Source organism: Pseudonaja textilis, chromosome Z, assembly GCF_049901715.1.
Source record: "Pseudonaja textilis isolate UNSWEBS1 chromosome Z, rPseTex1.2, whole genome shotgun sequence".
Classification (NCBI taxonomy): domain Eukaryota; kingdom Metazoa; phylum Chordata; class Lepidosauria; order Squamata; family Elapidae; genus Pseudonaja; species Pseudonaja textilis.
In genome coordinates this window covers 76,687,928-76,709,526 of record NC_142008.1, presented here as the reverse complement: position 1 = coordinate 76,709,526, position 21,599 = coordinate 76,687,928, and the positions used below count along the sequence as shown (strand labels likewise).

Here is a 21,599-nt window from a genome sequence, read left to right as displayed (position 1 = left end):
GCGGATAAAATACTGTTTAACAAAGTTATATACATCCATGTCTTAATTACATCATTTTAAATGGATAAATTTTACAGATTTATTAATTTACTTATTTATTTAATTTGTATAGCCACCAATCTCACCAAGTGAGTCTGGGCAATGAACAAAGTTTTAAAAAATAAAAGCATAATAATAATAAAATAATAAATAATAAAAATTAAATACAAATTAAATAATAAAAATTAATTAAAACAATAAAAAAGTTAAAATACACAGCCTAAGTTTTTGCTGTCATCAAAATTATTAGAGTACTAATTTAATGGAATTGGAAGTTTTGTTTATAAATTTTACTCTGTTATTCCATGATTATTCTATAGGTGATTTAAATATTTACTCTTATGGAATTACCCACCATTTATAGCTAAAGATTTTATTTTATTTTATTTCATTTTATTTATTTTTACTCAACCTTTATTGTTTTTATAAATAACTCTAGGTGGCAAACATACCTAATATATCTTCCTTCTTTTATTTTCCCTATAACAATAGCCGTGTGGATTTACTAAGAGGGTGATTAACCCATAATTACCCAGTTAGTTTTCATGCCCAAAGCAGACTAGAACTCATAGTCTCCTGTTTTTTTTTTATCTTGGTGACTTAACAATATACCACATTAACTTTAGTTTGAAGATGTCACCAAACAGCATCTTCAATTACATTTTAGTAAATATAAAAGTTTTTGTTTGGGGAAAACATTGCAGTTTTTTTTAAGAGAAGGTGGAAAGAAAGAATTTTCTTGATTTACCTCCTTAAAAAATATTTTATTTATTCATTATCTATTGTTTGAGTTACATCCTGCCTTTTGTTTGGAAACTCCAAGAAGCATATGCAGTGTTTCCTCCTTCCCTGTTTTTCCCATAACAACTCCTATGAGTTAAATTGGGTTAGCTAAAAGAGAACTGGCCCAAAGTCAATCAGTGGCTTTTTGTGGTTGAAGCTGGGCTTCACCAAAGGAGATCCACCATAAATACCCAAGCTGGTGCCATTATGCTCTTTTACCTTTTAAAAGTACATATTTTCTACTTGAGTTTGTGAATAATGTCTCTATAAAATAATCAGACCAGTAAACAGTTAGATAAACAAATGTTGTGATTCCTGTTCCAGAAAATGTCTAGTAATTTCACAAGATGTAAACCTTTTAATAAAGTAATCATTTAGAAATTAAAAAATTTAAAGAAGAATGTGTACATTTATCCATGCCTATGCTTTGATTAAACTGGTTGTTTTTCTGGGGGTAATGGATTGATTCACTTTTATTCCTCCCAATAGACAAGACACATTATTAATAAATATAAAATTTCTTACTTATACTCTGTGAGCTTGCATCCCAAGCAGCAAATTCCAATGAGTATAGTGAATGTAAGATTCTGAATCAACTTTTGGCTGTCTGTCAAAAGGTGTCTACTGCTCCCAAAGTCATGTCTAGCTTCGTTAGTGATTGCTCTGCCGTACTGAAATGCCTTTGGGCAAAATAACACATGGGGATGAAGTGGCTACTGTTTCTTGTTCCTTATGTGCAGTGTGCGAACAAAGTTTGCAGGCCAGCCGAGTTGTAGGAAATGTGAGCATAGAATACTGTGGTTCATGTACTGTTCTTGGCAGGAAATCTGCTTATCCCCCATGTCTATGCCAACAGGCACACAAAACATTGCTGGGTATTTCTTGGCTTTGCATCAAAACATTCATAGCTGATCTAGACACAGTGTTGTGTTGTTGAAAAGAAAAAAAAATTGCAGGAGACTACTCCAAAAGCCTACAGAAATAAAAATGTTTGGAGTCTCAAAAAATGCAAAAAGTGTCTGTCCTGCTAATTCTGTCATAAAAAGTCTCTCATTTTTTCAGAGGCAGTCCATGGATTTTGGCTTTCAGAGTGTGTTTCCCTCTCGAACAGAAATAAAATAGATATAATAATTGTACTTCAGTGCAGTCACTTTTTAGCTGATGAAAGTACTCAAATTCTAAAATCAGAAGAATTCCGTTTCATTGGTAGTGATGTACTTTTATAAGTTTCCCTATATAAACTGCAGCCATATTTAGGATAAGGGAGAGAGAAGAAGATGACAGAGAATTAGACAAAGGATGACTGCAGGCTCTCAAAGACTTGGTTACTGGAAATAATCATGCATCGTGATTTGGAAAAAAATATTTATTTTTTTATGCCAGATTCACCCAAACTATTCAAATTGTTTTATCTAAAATTGCTATGGATTCTGTTTTCATGAAGTTCAGTGCATCTGGCTTTTGAGAAGATAAGAACAGGAATTGACTAAATATTTTATATTTCTAGGTTTAAGAAATTTCAAAGTTATCCCAGATTTTAGGTCAGAAAATGGTTTATAAATTTGCAAAAGATAGTAAACATTTCATTTCCAACTTTTTTCTTCAACCACGGAAGCTACAAATGTAGTTTTACAAATAAAATTGTAATATTTTTGAAAAATCCAGTCCTCTCATATTCATTTCTACTAGGGATTTACATATACTGTATGGAGAAAATGTGTGTTGTTTTCAAGTTTCAGAAAATAATACTTCTTCAAATGCTTTGGTGAAATGCTTCCACTTGTTCTTACAATGTTTTAGTGTTTCCAGTTAAAAAAATAAAATATTTCCTAAATAATGTAATTATTATTTTATTATAATTTATAAATATTTCTAAAATAATTTTGTCCTTGGCCACTTCTTCTGCAGGTTGGGTGGAAATAAGACCCTTCCTTCCTTCCTCACAGCTGGGCTAAAAAGGAATACAAAAGTTAGCTTTTGTTCAATTTGAATGCCCTATTTTTGTGATAGGATTGGCTAATGGCTGCTGGGGAAAAAAGCAATAAAATATTTCCTTCAAGTTGAGTTCAAATCTATCTTCCACAGCCTCAATTGTCCAATCTAGCCCATAGGCCTAACTGCTTCTGGCTTTCTTCCATCTAAATACTGCTACTTAATTCTCAGGTAAATGTCATTAATAATGTTCAGAGCAATAAATTTACTACTATTCTATTTGCAATTTTCAGATTGCATAAATTAGTAAATTTGCTTTTAAAAGCATTGTGAAATAGCAACAAAATATAAGAGCTTGAAATGAGTGCAGATACAAGTTGTCAACATATTACCATAGTTTGGGCCCAAAATCCAGTTGTAATACTGCAGTCATAAGTCAAGCTACCCAAGTGATCGGACCTTTTTTTTTTCCAATGTTTTTGTGATGTTTGTTAAGTGAATCACACAGTTGTTAAATAACCCCCCCACAGACACACACAAATGGGCACTATTTACCAGAACCAGCCAAAAAGAGACCAAAAATGTCGCATGATTGCAGGATTTGCAACCAGTCACAAAGGCTAGTCATTTGCCAAGTAGCTGAAATACAGTCATCCAGGAGCATGACATGACAGATGAATGTACTTTATACGCCATAAAGTATACCCATTCTGAGGCCATCATAACTGAACAGTCATAAGATAACAGGTAAGCAATTTACTTACAGATGCATATGAAAATCAAAAGTCTGGACCCTGTAGAGGAAATATTGGTAAGCCGAGGTAATATTGCTAGCATCCTTTATTTCCAGCTGTGGAAGTTGGGTTTGATAGGACTTGTGATTCAACAGCATCCAAAGAGCTATACATTATAAATACACACAGGACTTCCCTTCCATAAGTACCATTACAAGCTTGACTTTTTACTGCTTTTTAAATTCACATAACTGTCTTTAGATTTACAAGATATGAAAACTTCTTTAAACAAAAGGGTTTTATTAATATTGGCATTGTGTAGTAATATCAACAGGCTGTGTTCTTGGTTGTCTTCTGTAGAAGAAGAAGTAGATAAGATAATTCATCAGTTCCCACAGCATAGACACAATATCAAATATGTTTCTAAATAACTTCAGGCAAAATCATCAGACACAATTGGTTTATTATTCTCATCCAAGACATACCAAAATGTATGAACTGTACAATGACTAAGAACACATAAAGGGATGGAGAAGAAAAAAAAACCTTTCATGTATGTAAAAAAATGAGAAGATCCGGGAAGACTAAGGAATTATTCTAAACAAGATTTTTGACATGAAGTTAATTTAAGGACAGTCGTGAATGTTCCTGTGTTCTCCCAGGTTGCACTATCTCATACAATTCCAGAGCCTCATTCCCAACTCACATTTTTACAAAAATCACATGTAGTTGTAGTAGAAGCTTTTGGAAGTTAGTTTTAAAAATCTTAGGTTTGTTTAGGGTCCAACTCTTCTTGAATATAAGAAAGAGATGTATAATTAATTCTGATTCATCTGGAGGAGGAGCCTGAATTTGACCTTCAATGTTACGGTTGGCCACCTGCAAGAGTGTCTTCTCCTACTGAATCTCTATGCTTCTTTGAGTATTTTTGCATTGTTTGCTGCAAAGAGCTGGTCTTGCTCCCATCCAGAAAAAAAGGAGCAAAGAGTCAAATTTTTCTTTTCTTTTTCCTTGATTTCCAGTAGGAGGAGGTTAAAACATCAGTCTAGAAACCAGGAGACAGAGTTTAGTCCCAGCACGAAACTCAGTTAGGTGACATCTTCTTTTAATTTCAGACTCAGTATTTTCATCAGGAGAGCTGAATTTAAAGGGAGGAGCCCAGAAGATAGATATTTTTCAAAATACGGCAATCAGCTACAGCACAGAAAACAATGGGTGGTTTTAAAAATAAAGCAGACAGATTCTTAATGTATATGTGTGACAGTAATACGTTCAAAAAAAATTTTTAAATTTTCCTTGAGTGATTCTTGTTATTTTATATAAATATACAAACAGCAAATGTTTTATATAAATTTGCACCTTATATAATAGTATAATTAATTGTAATTATATAACAGATACAAACTCAATGTTAACTGCTCCAAAATTAATTGCAGAAAGTACAACTTCAGCAACAGAGTGTTCAATGCCTGGAATGCACTACCTAACTCTGTTGTTACATCCTCAAACCCCCACTCCTTTAACCTCAAACTATCCACTATTGACCTCACCCCATTCCTAAGAGGTCTGTATAAGTGCAGCATCGTTCCTCCCATGCCTGTCCTATTGTCCCCATTTATTCGTACCTATTTCCTGTATTCTTATGTTTATACTTACACCTATTATCTTGTAAGTGCTTGACAAATCAAATAAATAAATAAAATAAAATAGTATAACATGGATAAGTTGAAACTAGAAGACTTCCAAGGTTCCTTCTAAGTCTATTATTCTATGTTCTAACATACAAGAAATTTTTAATTTATAAAAATATATTGAAATTGCAATTGACAGGGTCCTTGTCGAAGAGAGATGGAAGATACATTAAACAATCTGAAGATTCTGAATGTTTTAAGTCCAAGAGGATTGCATATTCCAAACTGTGACAAGAAGGGATTTTATAAGAAAAAACAGGTGAGATGAACTATTTACTACTGTATTTCCATTTCTTCTTGCAGATGCAAATCCGTTGCTGTGTAATCATCAGTAAGCAACAACAAAGAAGAATTTATGTTCATTTCTTGCTGTTTTAAATTTAAAATAAATTAGCAATAGTTTAGCGCACTTTTTCCTTAGATCTAAAGTCTGGTTGTTTTTGTTTGCTACTTTTAATGACAGAATAAACTTCCAACATAAGTCACAAATCAGCTGAACCAGTGCCCTTCAGTTTTAAAAAGGCAACAGCTCTCTGAAGAAAAAAAAGCAAAAGAGAGTGAATATTGTCATCACCATATGACTGTACAAGATCAATGCTTTGAATTATAAATAGCTGCTTGAGAGAGGCTAGAAAAATTGGGTTAGGTTATGTTACAGATGGCAACTTCAGCAACTCCACGTGTCATTCCTTTTTATTCTGTAGAAGATCATTTCTAAAATCTAGTTCATGAAAATGACATGCAAGGAACATTTATTTCACAGTAATACTGGCATTTCATTTGGATCAGCCCTTGAAGCTGTGGCCTTTCTGACAAATGTGAAGTATTACAGCTATCTCTGCCATTGTTACACTAAGAGTGGTCAGTGTAGCTGATTCAAAAATGCTGATAAAGGACCTTCAGTTAAACAATTCATTTTGCCACTTGATTCATTTTCATTTGATTTTATAAATTATATATAACATAATGTTTAGAAAAATTATGCATGAATTCAGATATTAATTAAATTAGAGATGTTGAATTTCCATGTCTTTAATTCAATATGTATCATTTTGAATAGCAGAAATTTTCTTTGAATTGACTGTCATATTAAGTTGGAAAATTATATATATAAAAACTTTTATATGCAGGTATAAACAAGGTAATGAATATCCAGTAGCACAAAGTGTGAATAGAAAAATGTTCAGATCAAAAAGTTCTATGATCTGATACATGTATATTTAGAAAAACTGCTGAAAGATCTTACTGGTAACAGAAGGATACCCTGAAAAGCAAATATTTTTAATTGACGCAAATCCAAATAAAGTAAAAACTGCCATGACTAATCCTGGTTCAGGGCTAAACTAGAGTTCTTTGATGACAATCCTTCACTGGCATTTTTTAGTGATTCCATTACTTAGTGCAATGTAGCAAATTCTTCTCTGCATATTCTTCCATTAAGGAGAAGAATTTATATCTTACAGGCCAAATTCTCTTTGAAGTTGAAAACCAGCAGATAGGTTATACTACTTAGTTTGCAGGCTCATATGATCAAATGTTCTTCCATATACATAAAACTCTTTTAGAGAAAGCATTAGAATTAAATATCCCTGATGACTAATTTTGTGGTGTGGAGCTTTCTTGTTTGTTTTATGTATTTTTCTTTCTGAGGATGAGAAATTATGGTGGAGGATTTCTTTCATCTGATCACCAGATCAAAGTACTATAGATTAGAGTGGAATATAGAGAATATTTTTAAAAACTCTGATTAATTTATAATAAATTAATAGAAATACTGACTTCTAATTGTCTAGAAACAACAGAAATACAGCTAGAGTAAAAAAAAAGTTTTCAGATGGATGAAACAAGTGTAAATGTTTATATTGAAGAAATGTGTATTGCTGGTCCCCAGAAGAAATTCCTAGATTGAGAATTTTGAATTTATCTCTTACCTTTTGGTGAATCTTCAAGGTTTAAGTCTGTTCAGTCTATAATCTAATACAAGCTTCCCTAATACACATATCTATATTTATGCTGCGATTCTAGGGATCATGAGCAGTTTCAGTATATCTTGAAAGATTGGCCATAAACATTCATTTATGAACAAGAATATAATATCAAACATTATATAAATAAATTGGATTTATGTATTAATTAATGTTACCAAACATTAATTTAGATGGAACTTCCTTTCAGGTTCTAGATCAAACCTCCCACAGGTGTAGCAATTTTTGAAGTTATATTTATTTTTGATGGATTATTATATTGACAAACTTGGCAGTCATCCATTTGAAATTTTTGGGAGGGATGTCTGAATCAGAAGTTGCAGATAGCTCATAGGTATGACTACAAAGTTGTTTTTTAAAATCAAACAAATGGATCTGTACATCACAACCTCTTCTTCCTTCTTCCTCCTCTCTCCTCCTCCTCTTCCCCACAGCATAGATTGTACCTTTAAAAGATTTGGTCAGCAGACAATCTTATCTTCTTATGATTGATTTCCCAGGAAACAGTTCCAGGTGCCATTTTACAAACATGCAATTTTGATTCCTCTGCTTTTATTAGAGAATATTATTGGTAAGGCATTCAGTATTTTTAGATGGGGTTTTATGTGCTTGGAGAATTGAAAAAGAGGAAAGTCATCAAGTTATAAGCCAACCTCCAGAGAATTTGGAAAAATCCAGAGGCTTTCTTTTTAAAAAAAAAAAAATCTGCTCTTTCATTGCTTATATTACTTGATGTTATTTATAATATAACATCTTTATATAATAGTTTAGAAGCAGCTATACTATTATGGCATCATGTTTAACATTGTCTCCTGTTGCAGTCGTCTTATGTTTTCCTATGTACCATTTAGACCAGGAGTGTAAAACTCTATTTCCCTGAAGGCTGCATCAGAGTTGTGGTTGATCTCGGGAAGCTAGGAGGGACATGGCCAGCTTTCCTGCCTTCCTATTTCTCAGTCCCATCTCCTTCCTTCATCCTTCCTTCCTTCTCTCCCTCCCTCTTCCTCATTTCTGTCTCCTTCCTTCTTCCCTCTCCCCTTTCCTGGGGGAGAAGGCAACTCCTCCCCCACACCCACACCCGCTTTTAAATATGGCCCTTATAAAGAACTGGGGATACTCACGCAGATACCAGCTGCTTGTTTTTCCCCAAAAGAAAAAGAGAAATCACTGGCCCATCGTTGGTCTTGTAACTTTTTAAGGATTTCAAAAGCTGTACTTTTAATTTTGGGGTTTTGCTTTTGGGGACAATCCCAACTCCCCTCCCTGTACCTCCTTTGTTTCTAAGAAAAAAAAGAAATCAGAGAAAGGGAGAAGAAACCACCCTCCCACCACGGGAGACAAATCCAAGTTAGTGAAGGAACCCTTACAAGTCACTACCTCTTCCACTCCCACTGCTTTTTCTCCTGAAGAAAAAATCCTCCAGCCCAGACACTCCCAGAGCCGGAGAGCCTCACTGCAAAGTGAGGAAAAAGAGGAAGAAAATTTTTGCAACTTTAAAAACCCAGGGAGAACTCCCCCCAGCCTCCTCCTTCCCCATGTGGCTGCTTCTAGAGAGACTGGTTGGCTTGGCACTGATCATTGCTGGAGCCCCACCAGAGGTCTGGAACTAAAGGAGGTGAGCAATTGAGTAGGGAAGCCAGAGTGGGAGAGATCAACTACCAGCTGGAGCAATGTCAGCTCAGTGGTTTAGTTTTCAGCTCCCCTTTTTCTTCCTTTCTTTGGTTTCTGGGGATTGAGGTTTACTTTCTGTCTTTGCCTGCTTCCTAACCAAGGATTGCTGCTTCTTTTGCTGCCTCCCCTCTAGAAAAACTTTGCTTTCTTTCTCCTTCCTTCCTTCTTTCCTCCCTCCCTCCGTCCCTCTCATTCCAATCTTGTTCCCTCTGCACTCAGGAAGGGACAAGGAGCAGGGAGAGATTGGCAGTGCTGCCGGTGACTGTGCTTACCACAGCTATGGCTTTCCCACATGGGGCAGGATGGGGGTTGTTCCAGTGAAAGAAAAGTCACAGGGGCTGCAAGGCTGGGCCAGAGAGCAGGACATGGAGGCAGTGGTGGGCACAGCTTTATAACTCGATGGCAGCCATCCAACCTGAAACACAGTGATCATTAGATCGTGCAGGACAGTCCTTGAGCCCACTACGGGCTTCTCCCGCCACCTCAGCCTCACTCTCCGGGCATCTGCACAAGAAGCTGTGAGAGCCCAGGGAGTGGAGCTGAGGTGGTGGGGTTGTTCCTTATGGCCCTATGGATCTAAGGCTGACCACGTTCCACCCGGATGGTGGCCATCAAGTTATAGATTAGCGCCTGGTCAGGCTGTGTCGGAACTTAGGTGCTGGGTGCCGGTCCTTAGCTGTCTCAAGGGCAGCCGCGTAGGCTGGATCCAGCCACATTGTGGGCTGGATGCAGCCCACAGGCTTGAGACACCCCTGATTTAGACAATTGAGGATTTTCTTCAATTCATATCTAAAGTTGCTATTCTAGCATTATAGTCATTTTTTTAATATTTTATAGAAGAGTTTTCTGACTTACAAAATTTCATCTTAAATTCCAGCTCTTAACAAAGACAATTTTATTGACAATATAATATTTTTTTTCTGTTTTCCAAACTTGAAAATTAATAATTCTTTGATCAGTCTGTAGAGAGAGAGGGAAAGGGAGAGGGAGACACACTAAACTTAGGCTAAAAATCAGGAGATCATGAATTCTAGTTCCACCTGGTTAATTTTCATTAGTAAGTTTCTCTCAGTCCTGAAGAAGATGGCAAACCATTTCTGAACAATCTTGCCAAGAAAACTTCAGAGACTTGTTCAGGCACTTCAGGCCAGTTGGAGAGAAGAAGGGAGGGAGAAGGATGTTTGGTAATGTGTGATCCTTCAAATATTACTGAACAAAAACTTCCATTAAGATTGATCAATCTTCAATAGAGTGGGAGTTGTAATTCCACAGAACATAGATAATTAGAACATAGTTATGCATACCTCCTGAATAATAATATTCCAATTGATATTCACTGAGATCTTTATTAATCGCCCTTTGTATGTAGAACAGATAATATTTTCTCTGCTCTTTGAAGTGCAAGTTAACTTCCCAAGAATTGTGATTCCATTCAGCAGGAGGGTAGAATATTAGAAGTTAGTGTCTTCCAATGAAATGTAGAAAGTTGCTCAAAAATATCCCAGATTCCATGGCCAAAAAGCTGACAAAGATAATTGAATAAATTAGTCATATCTTTTTGATATTTTTTACAGAATTTGGGAAGCTACTTCAATGTGTAAAATACAGAAATAAGTATGCTAATTTATGAAAAATGAGCAGGATGGTAGCAATTGAGAGACAGAGAAACAGACTAGCTTTTCAAAACTTTCCTTTGGGATTTAAAAAGTTTAAGTTGAGCATTCCTTGTTTTTATGCTTATAGTGAATGGTTTCTGATTATTACAATGAAAGGCTTTTGCTTTTTTTAGAATCCAAATATTGAGACTTTGAATACTGTGTGCCAGTTATTCTATTTCTCATTGGAGTCCATAGGTATGAAGCTTACCAATTTTGAATTTTAATGACATTTATATTCTTTCAATCATGGAGACTGACAGCTTGCTACAAAACTCAGGTAATAAAGAGGGAAAGCTATGCTATTTTCATTGGAGTTATGTGTTAAATATTAGTAACAGTTTTTTGAATCCTTACATTGTAAAACTGAATCATCGTTTGCTGAAAACTCTTTCTGATCCTTTAATCAGAAACCTTCAGAAGAGACTACTCCTAATCATATTGTCAGATTGTTACCGTAGTAAAGACACAATGAATTATATGCAATAAGTGTAATTTCTACCACTTGGAACTGTTCCCTGGCAGTGGGAACAATAGTAAAATGTTTCTTGAAATCATTGCTGCTGCCATAGCTATCATTTGCAGTAACTTCAGATGGAGACATCATGTAGCAGCTGTTGCTGCACTCCATATTGGTGTAAGCATCAAATACATTCCACAAAAAGAGGGATATGGAAATCCCCACAGCTGTGCTCCAGAACGACTGAGTGTTTAAATGGTTACACTGAATAGTTCATAAGAATTGTCGACACTCTTGAGTCCTTGGAGGTCTGCCTTTGTCAGATGAAGAACAATGTTGTACAGTCTTCCATACTCTTTGCTTAGCCGGTCCCCCAGATATGCATCTTCTCTTCTTTTATGTTATGCATGATTATGTGGCCCTGACAGGCATTTCTTTCAAACAGGGATTGGGATCTATGCTTCTCCAGATAAGTGGAGAAGCATAGCACTATGCCTAGTGCTGTGTGAAGCATTTGGCAGAAATTTGCAAAAGGGTATGACACAAGCAGAGCTGTTATACCCTTCAGAAAGCTCAGTAAAATTGTTCAGCTTCCTAGTCCCTCTGAATACTCCGCTCCTTTCCTTCGCTGGCTATCTTAGCAAAAATACAGCTAATCTTCAGCTTAAAATTACAATTGAGACTGGATTTTTTGTTACGTTGGTGGTGGTCATAAAGGGAGTCACCATGAAACCAGACCTAATTTTATGACCATTTTTACTATAGTAGTTAAGCAATTCATGCAGTCATTAAGCAAATCCAGCTATCAGAAACCAGCTGGAAAGGTCACCAATTGTGATAACCTGACTCAGGATGTTGGAGCTAATTGTAAATACAACCTGGTTGCCAAACATCTGAATTGTAATCATGTGACCGCAGGGGTGGTGTAACAGTCATAAGTGCAAGAACAGGTGGTAAATTACTTTTTTTTTAGGGTATCATAACTTTGAAAAATTCTTAAATGAATGCTAGTAAATTGAGGACTATCTGTATAGATAGTTGCCTTTGATGCAGGGATATCAAACTTTCTGGGAAATGGGACTGCTTTAATATGTTGAGAAAGATATTTCACTTATGTGTTGTGATCTGCAATATTTGTATTTATACTTGATCTACAGTTTTCTGACAATGGAATATTCTCGATTGAAGCCAGTAAGGAAAGGACTGTCTTTCCCTGCTGTTTCCCCAATTTCTGTGCATCTTTGACCCAGTGTCCCATCCTGTAGCATTTCAGAATTAGTCGATTTTTGTTCTTTATGCACTTACATTTAGCATAGATATTTCCTCTGCCTTATGGATTCATTTAATTAAAAATTTGATATGTTCATAATTGAAATAGAAATATAATTCTTTCGAGACTACAGGGTTTTAAAGTACAATAAGAGCTTAGATGCTAGACTGTGAACCATAATAAAAATTTGGTTTGCTAAGAGCTCAGATCCCGTACTATCCTTTGAGTCCCCACTCACTCCTCTGGTCCTTCCAGGCTAGATTGGAATTTATACATTGTTTTTCTTTACATAGTTTTTCTTTACTATCTACCTACTCGTACCATTTATCCCAGATCCGATAATATTCCATATCATCTTTCTCTTTTAATTTAAATGTAAGCCTTTCCATTTTGGCGCACAATATATAAAATAAAAAGAAATAAGGATTTTAAGAAATATACTACCATATATAGGTTAAAGGATAGGAAATCATAGAATATGAGCTTTTATTCCTCTCTCGTTTTGATTAAGTTAAATATATGATTTATTTATAAAATTATATAGTTGTAATCCAGGAGTAAGAATAGATTAATACGTAATATATATTATTAACATAGGTATTTTACAAGGGATAGAAAGTAGCTGTCACTTAATAATCTGGATGGAGTATTTAAATCACTATCAAACTGGAGTAAAGGGAAACATGATTGGTTGCACTATAGAATTTGTCGTGATGTTTATTTGTACAATTTTGTCTTTTTTAACCTTTGCATTTGTATATTTTAATTTTTTTGTATTTAATAAAGTTTTTTAAAAAAAATTAAAAAGGAATTTATAAATTATAAGGTTATTTTATACATTAGATCATGTGAGCCCTGTTTCAGTTGACAGTTTGTAGCTAAAACGCACAAACTAGAAAAGTAGATTAATAGCACCTAGGACTAGGAATTTATATTGAATCCAGGAAATAATGGCATAATAAGTGACTGCATTAAAATGAGTTTCAAATTTATACAGATCCAAATCCAATATTTAGAAAAGATTGAAAGTAACAGAAGAAAGTTTGATGGGGAAAAGGACTTTGAATAATTGAATACCAATAATTGACTTGTGAGAATTGAGAATGATAAACTAGTCAGCATTAGTAACCATTGACCCAGGGTACATTTAGATTTTTGGGATAAACATGAAAAAGATAAATTTGTATCTTAGTTGAGCTCAAATCCTGATGGCTACATTGACCTTTATAGGTTTCTTGGCAATAGCAAGGAAATGGGAAAGAAGGAGCTGTGTAAATCAAGTATTTTTTTCTTAGTTTGACTATTTTATTGTTTCTGTCCTATTGAAGCTTCACTTGCCATTTCATTTCTTTTGGCATTGATTTATTTCAAAAAGACAGAGGAAAATAATTTCCTTTTTTTTCTGTATACATCTATATGGATATGTTTCCTAAACGGGGCAAAAGGTTTTGAGTAAAATTAAGATTTGAAAGCTAAAGTACCATGTATTTCCTAGAAAGAAAAAGAGTTGAAGAGGAGAAGTTGAAATTATAACAAAAAACATGGGATTGATGAATATATCTGAGAAGATAAATTAATATGGAAAAATATTAGTTTGAGGAAATTGAGTCAGATGAAAGATTTATAAAATCTGAACTAAAGGTCGTAAGTGGATAGTTTATAATATATTAAAGGAGCAGGAAATTTGATCTACACAAAGCTGTACCGTAGATAAGATATTAAGTAAATAGCTGAGGCTGAAGTTCTGAATGGATGATACTGACTTGCCCTTAGGAGGTAACCACAAGGGGGAATTGAGACTTTGGGCTGAAAAAAAGATCCCTTGCTTCTGAACTGGATTGTTTATTTATTTTTGCAAGTATGTTGAAAAATCCTGCTAAAAAGAAGGCATTTTAGAACTGGTTTAACAGTTTAACAGATTTAACAGAAGTAATACAGTTTTTTAAATAAGTTGTTAGTATGATTATCATATTTGTAATTATTTTGAATCAATCTAAGAAAAGACCTTAGGGATTGGTTGGTAATTTGACATTTGTTCTCAACATTTTTTTCTTGAATTGAGTTGTTTCATATATTTTCCTTAATGAGAATTTTCTGTTTTCTACATATTCCAGCTGACTTTTCCTGCTTATTTTATTCTTTGTTTATGAAATGCCATATAGTAATATGAATAAAGTTAACAGATCTTTTGAAGATTGCTGTGTGCAAGGCATTGTTTTAGGATAGATTATGCTTTGTTATCTTTAGTTTTCTCTAAATCTTTTATTTTGATTTCTCTAAAAAGATCTGGTTCAGAATCCATTAATTTGTGTGTTCTCAATCTCCCTGCCCTTCATTTACAACAGGAAAAATTGTCCATATATTTTCCTATTTAACTATGCATTTGTTTTTGTTATAGGGGAATTGCTGTGTAGGATGACAACCTTACCAGTAAGGTAAAATCTTTCTGCAACTTTACTGTTAAGTTACCATTACCCTATCATTAAGGTAAGATAACCTAGCAGTGAGATTGCAGATATATTTTAAGAAGAAATAACTAATTTGAAACATTCATTGCTATTTCAACAGCAACACTTCCTATAGCAGTCCAAAACATTGGGAATGTGTACCTGTCACAGTGATAGATATTATGACAACATACTGTATTTCTTGCATTGCCCTCCTTTGTTCCATAATCTGTTGTTTTAATAAAAATGTGACATAAAGTCATTACAGCAACATTTTAACATTTTTATTCTATTTTTTTTAAATTTCACATCCTTACCCCTGAGGAAACTATTTTAAATTTTGCAACCAAATTTATTGTTCTAGAAAAGATCTCCTCTTCATATTTCATCATCAGTTTTAGTTTTGTTTAGATGTTTCTTCAGCAAGTTTATTGAATTTCTATTTTTAAAAACTGACTGTTTTCAGCCACAGTAGACATATTTTAGAAATGAGGTAAAGAAAGACTTTCACCTTTATTTTGGGGGAGAGAAGAAATGGTCTCCATATTAATTTCTAATAGACATTCAAGTTCCCTAAGTGAATTGTATCCTAATTAGAATAAGAATCAGAATAGTATTCCTATCTATTTTCTTCCTGTCAACTGATCTAGCAGTAGTAAGCTGTTACATGACAGCAAAAATTATTTATATTTTATCTGCTAGTATTAATAATAGCCAAGTTGATCCATTATCAGTGAAGAATGGGACATCAAGAAGCTCACTATGGTATGTTGGAGAATCTTTAAACTTTTTAAATTTTAACATTATTTGACAATGTCACTTATAAATATATTCTGGATAATTTTGATTCTATAAGAGTATGTATGCATGATAGTTATGTATGGGTTTTTGAATCAGTGTCAATGCTTTCCAATATAGCAGATATTTATTGTAGACCTACTCTTTTACAATTATTAAACTTTGCTTTTATGTAATTCTTTTTAAAATAATCTCCTTTTCAAGGAGAGATTTTTCAAGCCAACTTTCTGATTTTTTAAAGAGTTTCTCCAGTACATAATTAGATGAAAATTGTGAATTAAGATGACTTTGCCAAAATCTCAACAGTTTATACTGAGCGTTGTATAACTAAGCCTATCTATAGTTAAAACATCATTGGTGAGCTGTGTTAATTAGATGGTTAATTTGGAATATAACTTGACATTCTGTTGAACAGACAGATTTTTATTTCTGTAGAGAAAGATATAGGTAATCTTAATTTGTAATATTTAACATGAATAAGATAATTTTTAAAATGCCATTGCCATTTATTGTTTTTTCTGAGTCATAACCGTTGCCTAAATTATATTAAAGGAATTTGATTTCACTGAATATCATCTATTGACAACTGCATGCAGCGGGCTTATACAGATTTCTAGTATACCTAGCAGTTGTTCAAGTGATAACTCTGTTGCAAGAGATTATATATCTATTATATAAATGTCAACTACAAGTCTGAAATTCCTGTGACAAACAGATGCAAGTGGAGTTGTCAGTGTAACCAAAGATGCTTGCGCAGGCATGTGTTCTCTTTAAGGCCTATCAAGAGGCAACTTCCTTTCTTTCCCAAATAAATTGCATGATTTCCATGAGATTCCCATGTATCCATTAAAAGGGTGATGAGGCTCTGTAATGGTAAGACAGCTGTGGTGTGTAGTGTTACTTCACATAATTTAGAATTTTGGGGGGTGAATAAAAATAGTTTTCTTTAAAAAAACTTTATTAAATTTTAAAAAGTAACAAGAAAAAGGTGAAAGGTTTGTTTTTAAACTAAGAGATTATTTTTTATAATTTTTGTGAATGATGAAAAGGGCAAAAGGTTCAAAAATGAAAAGGAGGTGAAAGAAGGCAAGAGATAAGCAACAAAAAAAAAGACTTCTGACTTTTCTCAGTACAGATAAAAATGAATAATCAGGCATTCTCTTTCTCTAAATTGTACATAGCATAGTCGGTTTCTAACTCTAATAACGATATTTAATAATATACAATATTTCTGCAATCTTAAATGAATGTGGTCATTTAAACATTGGTGCAAAAATAATTATTCATCATTTATAAAAAATTATAAAAATAATCTCTTAGTTTAAAAATAAACCTTTCCCCTTTTTCTTGTTACTTTTTAAAAAGTAACAAAATGCTAAAATAATCAAAGTATTTTAACATCTCCATTAATTCATTTTTCCAAATCTTTTGTCACTATTTTTTCATTAATTACATTAATGACTAATGATGAATATAATCATGAAAAAAAGAAAATCTCCACATCTCCTCCATCATATTCATCCATTATAACAAGTTTCCTAATCTCAGTTATACATTAATCTGTACTCATTGTATTGTATTGAAATTGTTTTTAAAATGCCTTAGTCCTTAAACTCACATTTCCCAATAATCAAAGTTAGTACCATGCCCCATTCTAATTTGATTAATTTTGACAAACTATCAATTCAAATATACCTACATCTTAACTATAAAACAACTGTTACTAATACATATGTCTCTTATTAAAATATATTTTCTAAATTCTCTAACAAATGTATATACATTCTAAACAAATACAATTTTCTTGTACATTATTCTCTTGTTATTTTTAAATCAAAATTTCTTTCAATCAAAATCATTTATTCAGCATAATCCAATTGAAAAAAAATTGGGCACCATCTTATTGTACCCCAGAGGTGGTTTTCAGCAGGTTCTGACCAGTTCTGGAGAACCGGTAGCAGAAATTTTGAGTAGTTTGGAATACCACCTCTGACTGGCCCCACCCTCTTCTCTGCCTCTCGAGTCCCAGCTGGTCAGCTGGGCCTTTTTTTGTTGCCCTGCACAGGAGAACGGGGCTAGAAAGCAGGTTATTGGGGTGGGGAGGGAGGATTTTGCAGTAATCTTCTCCCTGGAGTGGGGCGGGAATGGGTTTTTTTCAGTATTCTTCCTCTGCCACTCCCACCAAGCCACACCCACAGAACCAGTAGTAAAAATATTTGAATCCCACTACTGTTGTATCCAATCTTCAGAACAGCACATCCCAAAAAAATTCAATTATTAAAATCTTCATATAACATAAATAGTTAAATAGGCGTGCCACTTCAGTTGTATATCTTCTCTTTCCAATGTGTCTCCTACTTTCCTATTTCCTCCTGGCCTTCATTCACAGTCTCCAGGTTGTTGCTCGTCATGTAGTCTCTACTGTTAAGGTTCTATTAAACCTTGATCAAAATCTTGTACATTTGTGGTACAGAAGTCGATTCCTTTGAATGAGATATAGTGCAAAGTTCAACCTCTGAAAGTTCAAAGTCACATCTTCTCATTTGATCTAGTGAAAACACTGCTTAGTGTACATCTAGTAAAACAAAATGTTCTTTTCTTTTTCTGAAATTTAATATAGAGATTTATTTCAAGGTAGTTAGGTTTTCAGCTTTTAATCTTAAATCAAAATGATTACAAAAAACTTGTGCCTGTATTTTTCTTTCAATAGACCAGAAAATCACTTAATATTTATTGATTGTCCTTGCTCATTTTTAATTTTCATTTTATTATTTGTTTGTGTTTATTTAATTTATACGCCACCCATTGTGGAGCAACTGGGTGGTTTACATCATATAACAATATAAAATAATTAGTATGTTAAAAACATAAGGATTAAAAATTAAAAGATTAAAATTAACCAAAAAAAACCCCACCAGATTAAAAGGACCAATATGTAAATAGGGTAGAGTTAGGATGTATCTTCCACACATGATATCCAATTTATTATCCAAGAATTTTTCAGTTTTCTCAAACTTGACTTCTAAGGTTTGTAATGATTTTTTAAAATAAAAGTTCCATCTCTGAGAATATACTCTAGTTCTTTTCTTTCATCATGTTGAGTAACACACTCTAGTGGCAGATAATTATAATTATGGTTTATTAGTAAAAGAAAGAGCCATCAGAAAGAGCTCTTCCAATTACATTCATTGATCTAAACCAATTGACATAGAACTAAGTAAAAACAAAGCAATGTACCAATGGAAGGCTAAAAGGAAAAAAAAACAGCTTGAAATGTCATAGACATAGGTTCTTCAAAATACACGTTTTAATCCCTTATTTTTTTTAAAAAAACATGGAACTGTTGAACCCCTGCTTCCCAGCTCCAAATCTTCGTTTTGCAACTATCTTGCAAGCACCAGCTATCTGAAGGACCTGTTACTTGATTTCTTGGATTCTCCTTGCAGCCAGAGAATTATTTAGGATCCAGGAAACCTACTTGGGTCCCAAAAATAGCTTACTGTGGACTGACACTTCAGAGAAGCTCTTTAATCTGCCACTAAGAATAGTTATTTTGTTTTGATAACTAGAACCTTAATAGCAATTTGGATAGGTAATGTTTTTTTCTCAAAGTTTTTGAGAAGGTCATCAAAATACCATTTATTCTCATGACAAGATAAATGTTTGCTCTAATTCTTTGAAAATATGATAAAAATAACACTTCTCAAAATTGGTAAATTTTGTATTGGATTCATTGGATCCAGTACATGAGTTTAAACATACTGATTATCAGCAGCAGCACTAGGAAGTTCTAATGTTAAATAAGACAAGTTTAGCCAGTTCATCAATATAATCTTACTTAAATTATCTTCATATATATTAATATGCACAATATTATCTGGATAGTATTTTAAAGTACCAGATTTTGGTTTTTGGTTCTGTGTTGTTTTGAGAAAATTTGTATTAAGACCCCAATGATCCAGTAGTTTGTACAACTGGTTTTTCAAATAAATTTTGCTAGAAATTTTTAAGAATGAACAGATTATTTTAAAAATAATGTAATTCTAACATCAGGCACATAAATATTTTTCTGATACTAGCAGGTATGGGTAGGCTTTGCAGTTTTTCTTGTGGTTCTAGTTCAGTTTGAACTAGAAAAAGCTGATATTTGTCAGATAAATTTTGGGTAATTCATTTTACCCAAATCACTAAGAGACATATCCTTCTTTCTTCAAGTGCTTGGGATAGTTTTAATATCAATTTGAAATGTTTAATAAAATTAATTATTCAAATAATGCAATTAATATCTGCTGTGATTTCCCTTAAGGAAAATACCACTATCTTTGGTTAGGGCCTAGCCTAAAAGTATTAAACATATTTAGGTTTTGTTTTGTTTTATATCAATCAAATGTAACTCTCTGTTTTATAGTGTCGTCCATCCAGAGGCCGGAAGAGAGGCTATTGCTGGTGTGTGGATAAATATGGGCAGCCACTCCCTGGATATGATGGGAAAGGAAAAGGAGAAGTCCATTGTTACAATTTAGAAAACAAATAAGAAGAGGCCACCAACTTCCATGGAGTCTATATATGGCATCTTTACCAGCCAGAGGCCTTGGAGTGACTGGGCTACAGCGTGGAAGGCGTTGGACTTGGGATTCTGAGTTTGGGCCCCTGTCTATATTGGGGAGAGTCAATAACTCTGGATTCTGCAGCTGCATCCTGCCACTGATTCACTTTCTGCTTTCCATAGATTTATATTGGGAGCTCTGAAATCCCAGATAAATCTGCACTATTGATCCCCAGAATGAATAAGAAAAGAGAAAAAAAAGGCACTTCAGGATGGATTCAGGGAGCATCCACTCACTTTGTTTTTTGTTTTTTAAATAATGGCCTGTGACCAATTTGATCCCGAAAGATAATTATGTTTTTATTTTGAAGAATTTGTAGACTTAATTATTGTGAAGATACAGGTATGACACAACCCAAGCTAAGCACTTTTGCTTATATGTTTAAACATCTTCCATTTAAATAAAAGAAACTTAAGTTTCAATCTTTAACCTTAAGAAAGAGCCCCATTAAATTCATTGGGAACTTATAGTTGATAAATGTGTAGGATTTTGCTATTAATAGTGCTTATCTTGGGCTGAATCAAACTCAAGGGTTTAAACTAAGCTGTTTTGTTTTTATACAGGTCTTACAAAAATTTTATTTCACGGGTAAAACATGTTTTATTAAAAGAAAAAGCTCAAAGAACTTTTAAAAGACACATGTTTCTATTTGGTGATTTTTCCTGTAAAATATACTGTATTATGACTATTCTGTTAGTCTGTATTTAATATAATTTTTTAATAAACTATTTAAATGTAACATCTACATCAAATGTTACCCAATCATTATAGTGTATGCTTCTAAATTCTCTTTCCCAGAGACTTACCAAGGTCAATGCATGTTAAACAGACAATTTAAAAGTGGATCATCCACTGTTTGTGATTCAATCAATATTTTTAAAATTCTAGATACAGAAAAAAGCAGTACTTTTCAGTAGTTAAAAGTGCAATGCTCATTAAATTTTAATTAGCATTACTCATGAATCATTGTCCAATACTGAATAACAGAATAACAGACAAACAGAGTTGGAAGAGACCTTGAGGGTCTTCTAGTCCAACCCACCTGCTCAAGCAGAAAACCCTATCAGGGGTATCAAATTTGCAGCCATAGGCCGAATGTATCACATGCTGGCCACGCCCACCCTTATTTTAGTGAAGCGGGGAAAGTTGCAATATGTCATGTGACATGTCATCACGCGTTTGACACCCCTGCCACAAACCATTCCAAATAATTGGCTGTCCAGTTTCCTCTTAAAAGCCTCCAGTGATGGAGCACCCACAACTTCTGAATGCAAGCATTCCACTAGTTAATAGTTCCCACTATTACAAAATATCTCCATAGTTCTAGGTTGTTTCTCACCTTGATTTCTTTCCTTCCATTGTTTCTTGTCTTGCCTTCTGGTGCTTTGGAAAGTAGGTTGACCCCCTCTTCTTTGTGGCAGCCCCTGAGATATTGGGAAACTGCTAAAATTACATTTCTTGAGACTAGTCTGAATCGGTTTCCAAATATTGATTAAATCAATTGAGTAACCATCAGGTAAAATTAGA

The 21,599-nt window shown here is 33.7% G+C and overlaps 1 protein-coding gene across 5 annotated transcripts in view; it reads left to right on the top strand.

Moving 5' to 3' along the window:
- The window catches only part of IGFBP3 (insulin like growth factor binding protein 3), a 31,909-nt gene extending 11,094 nt beyond the window's left edge, over nt 1–20,815 (top strand). The window contains exons 3-5 of one of the 5 annotated variants that reach the window (XR_015740145.1): nt 5,319–5,438; nt 10,689–10,770; nt 19,874–20,815. Coding sequence is in view for 2 of the 5 variants with exons in the window: in XM_026702320.2 (XP_026558105.1) it covers nt 5,319–5,438; nt 19,874–19,999 (246 nt within the window). In the remaining 3 variants the exon portion in view is untranslated. Of the gene's footprint in view, nt 1–5,318; nt 5,439–10,624; nt 10,771–19,873 lie in introns of all 5 variants that reach the window. The other 4 variants (XR_015740144.1, XR_015740143.1, XM_087916618.1 and 1 more) reach the window with 4 other exon arrangements.
- Nucleotides 20,816–21,599: the final 784 nt, after the last annotated feature.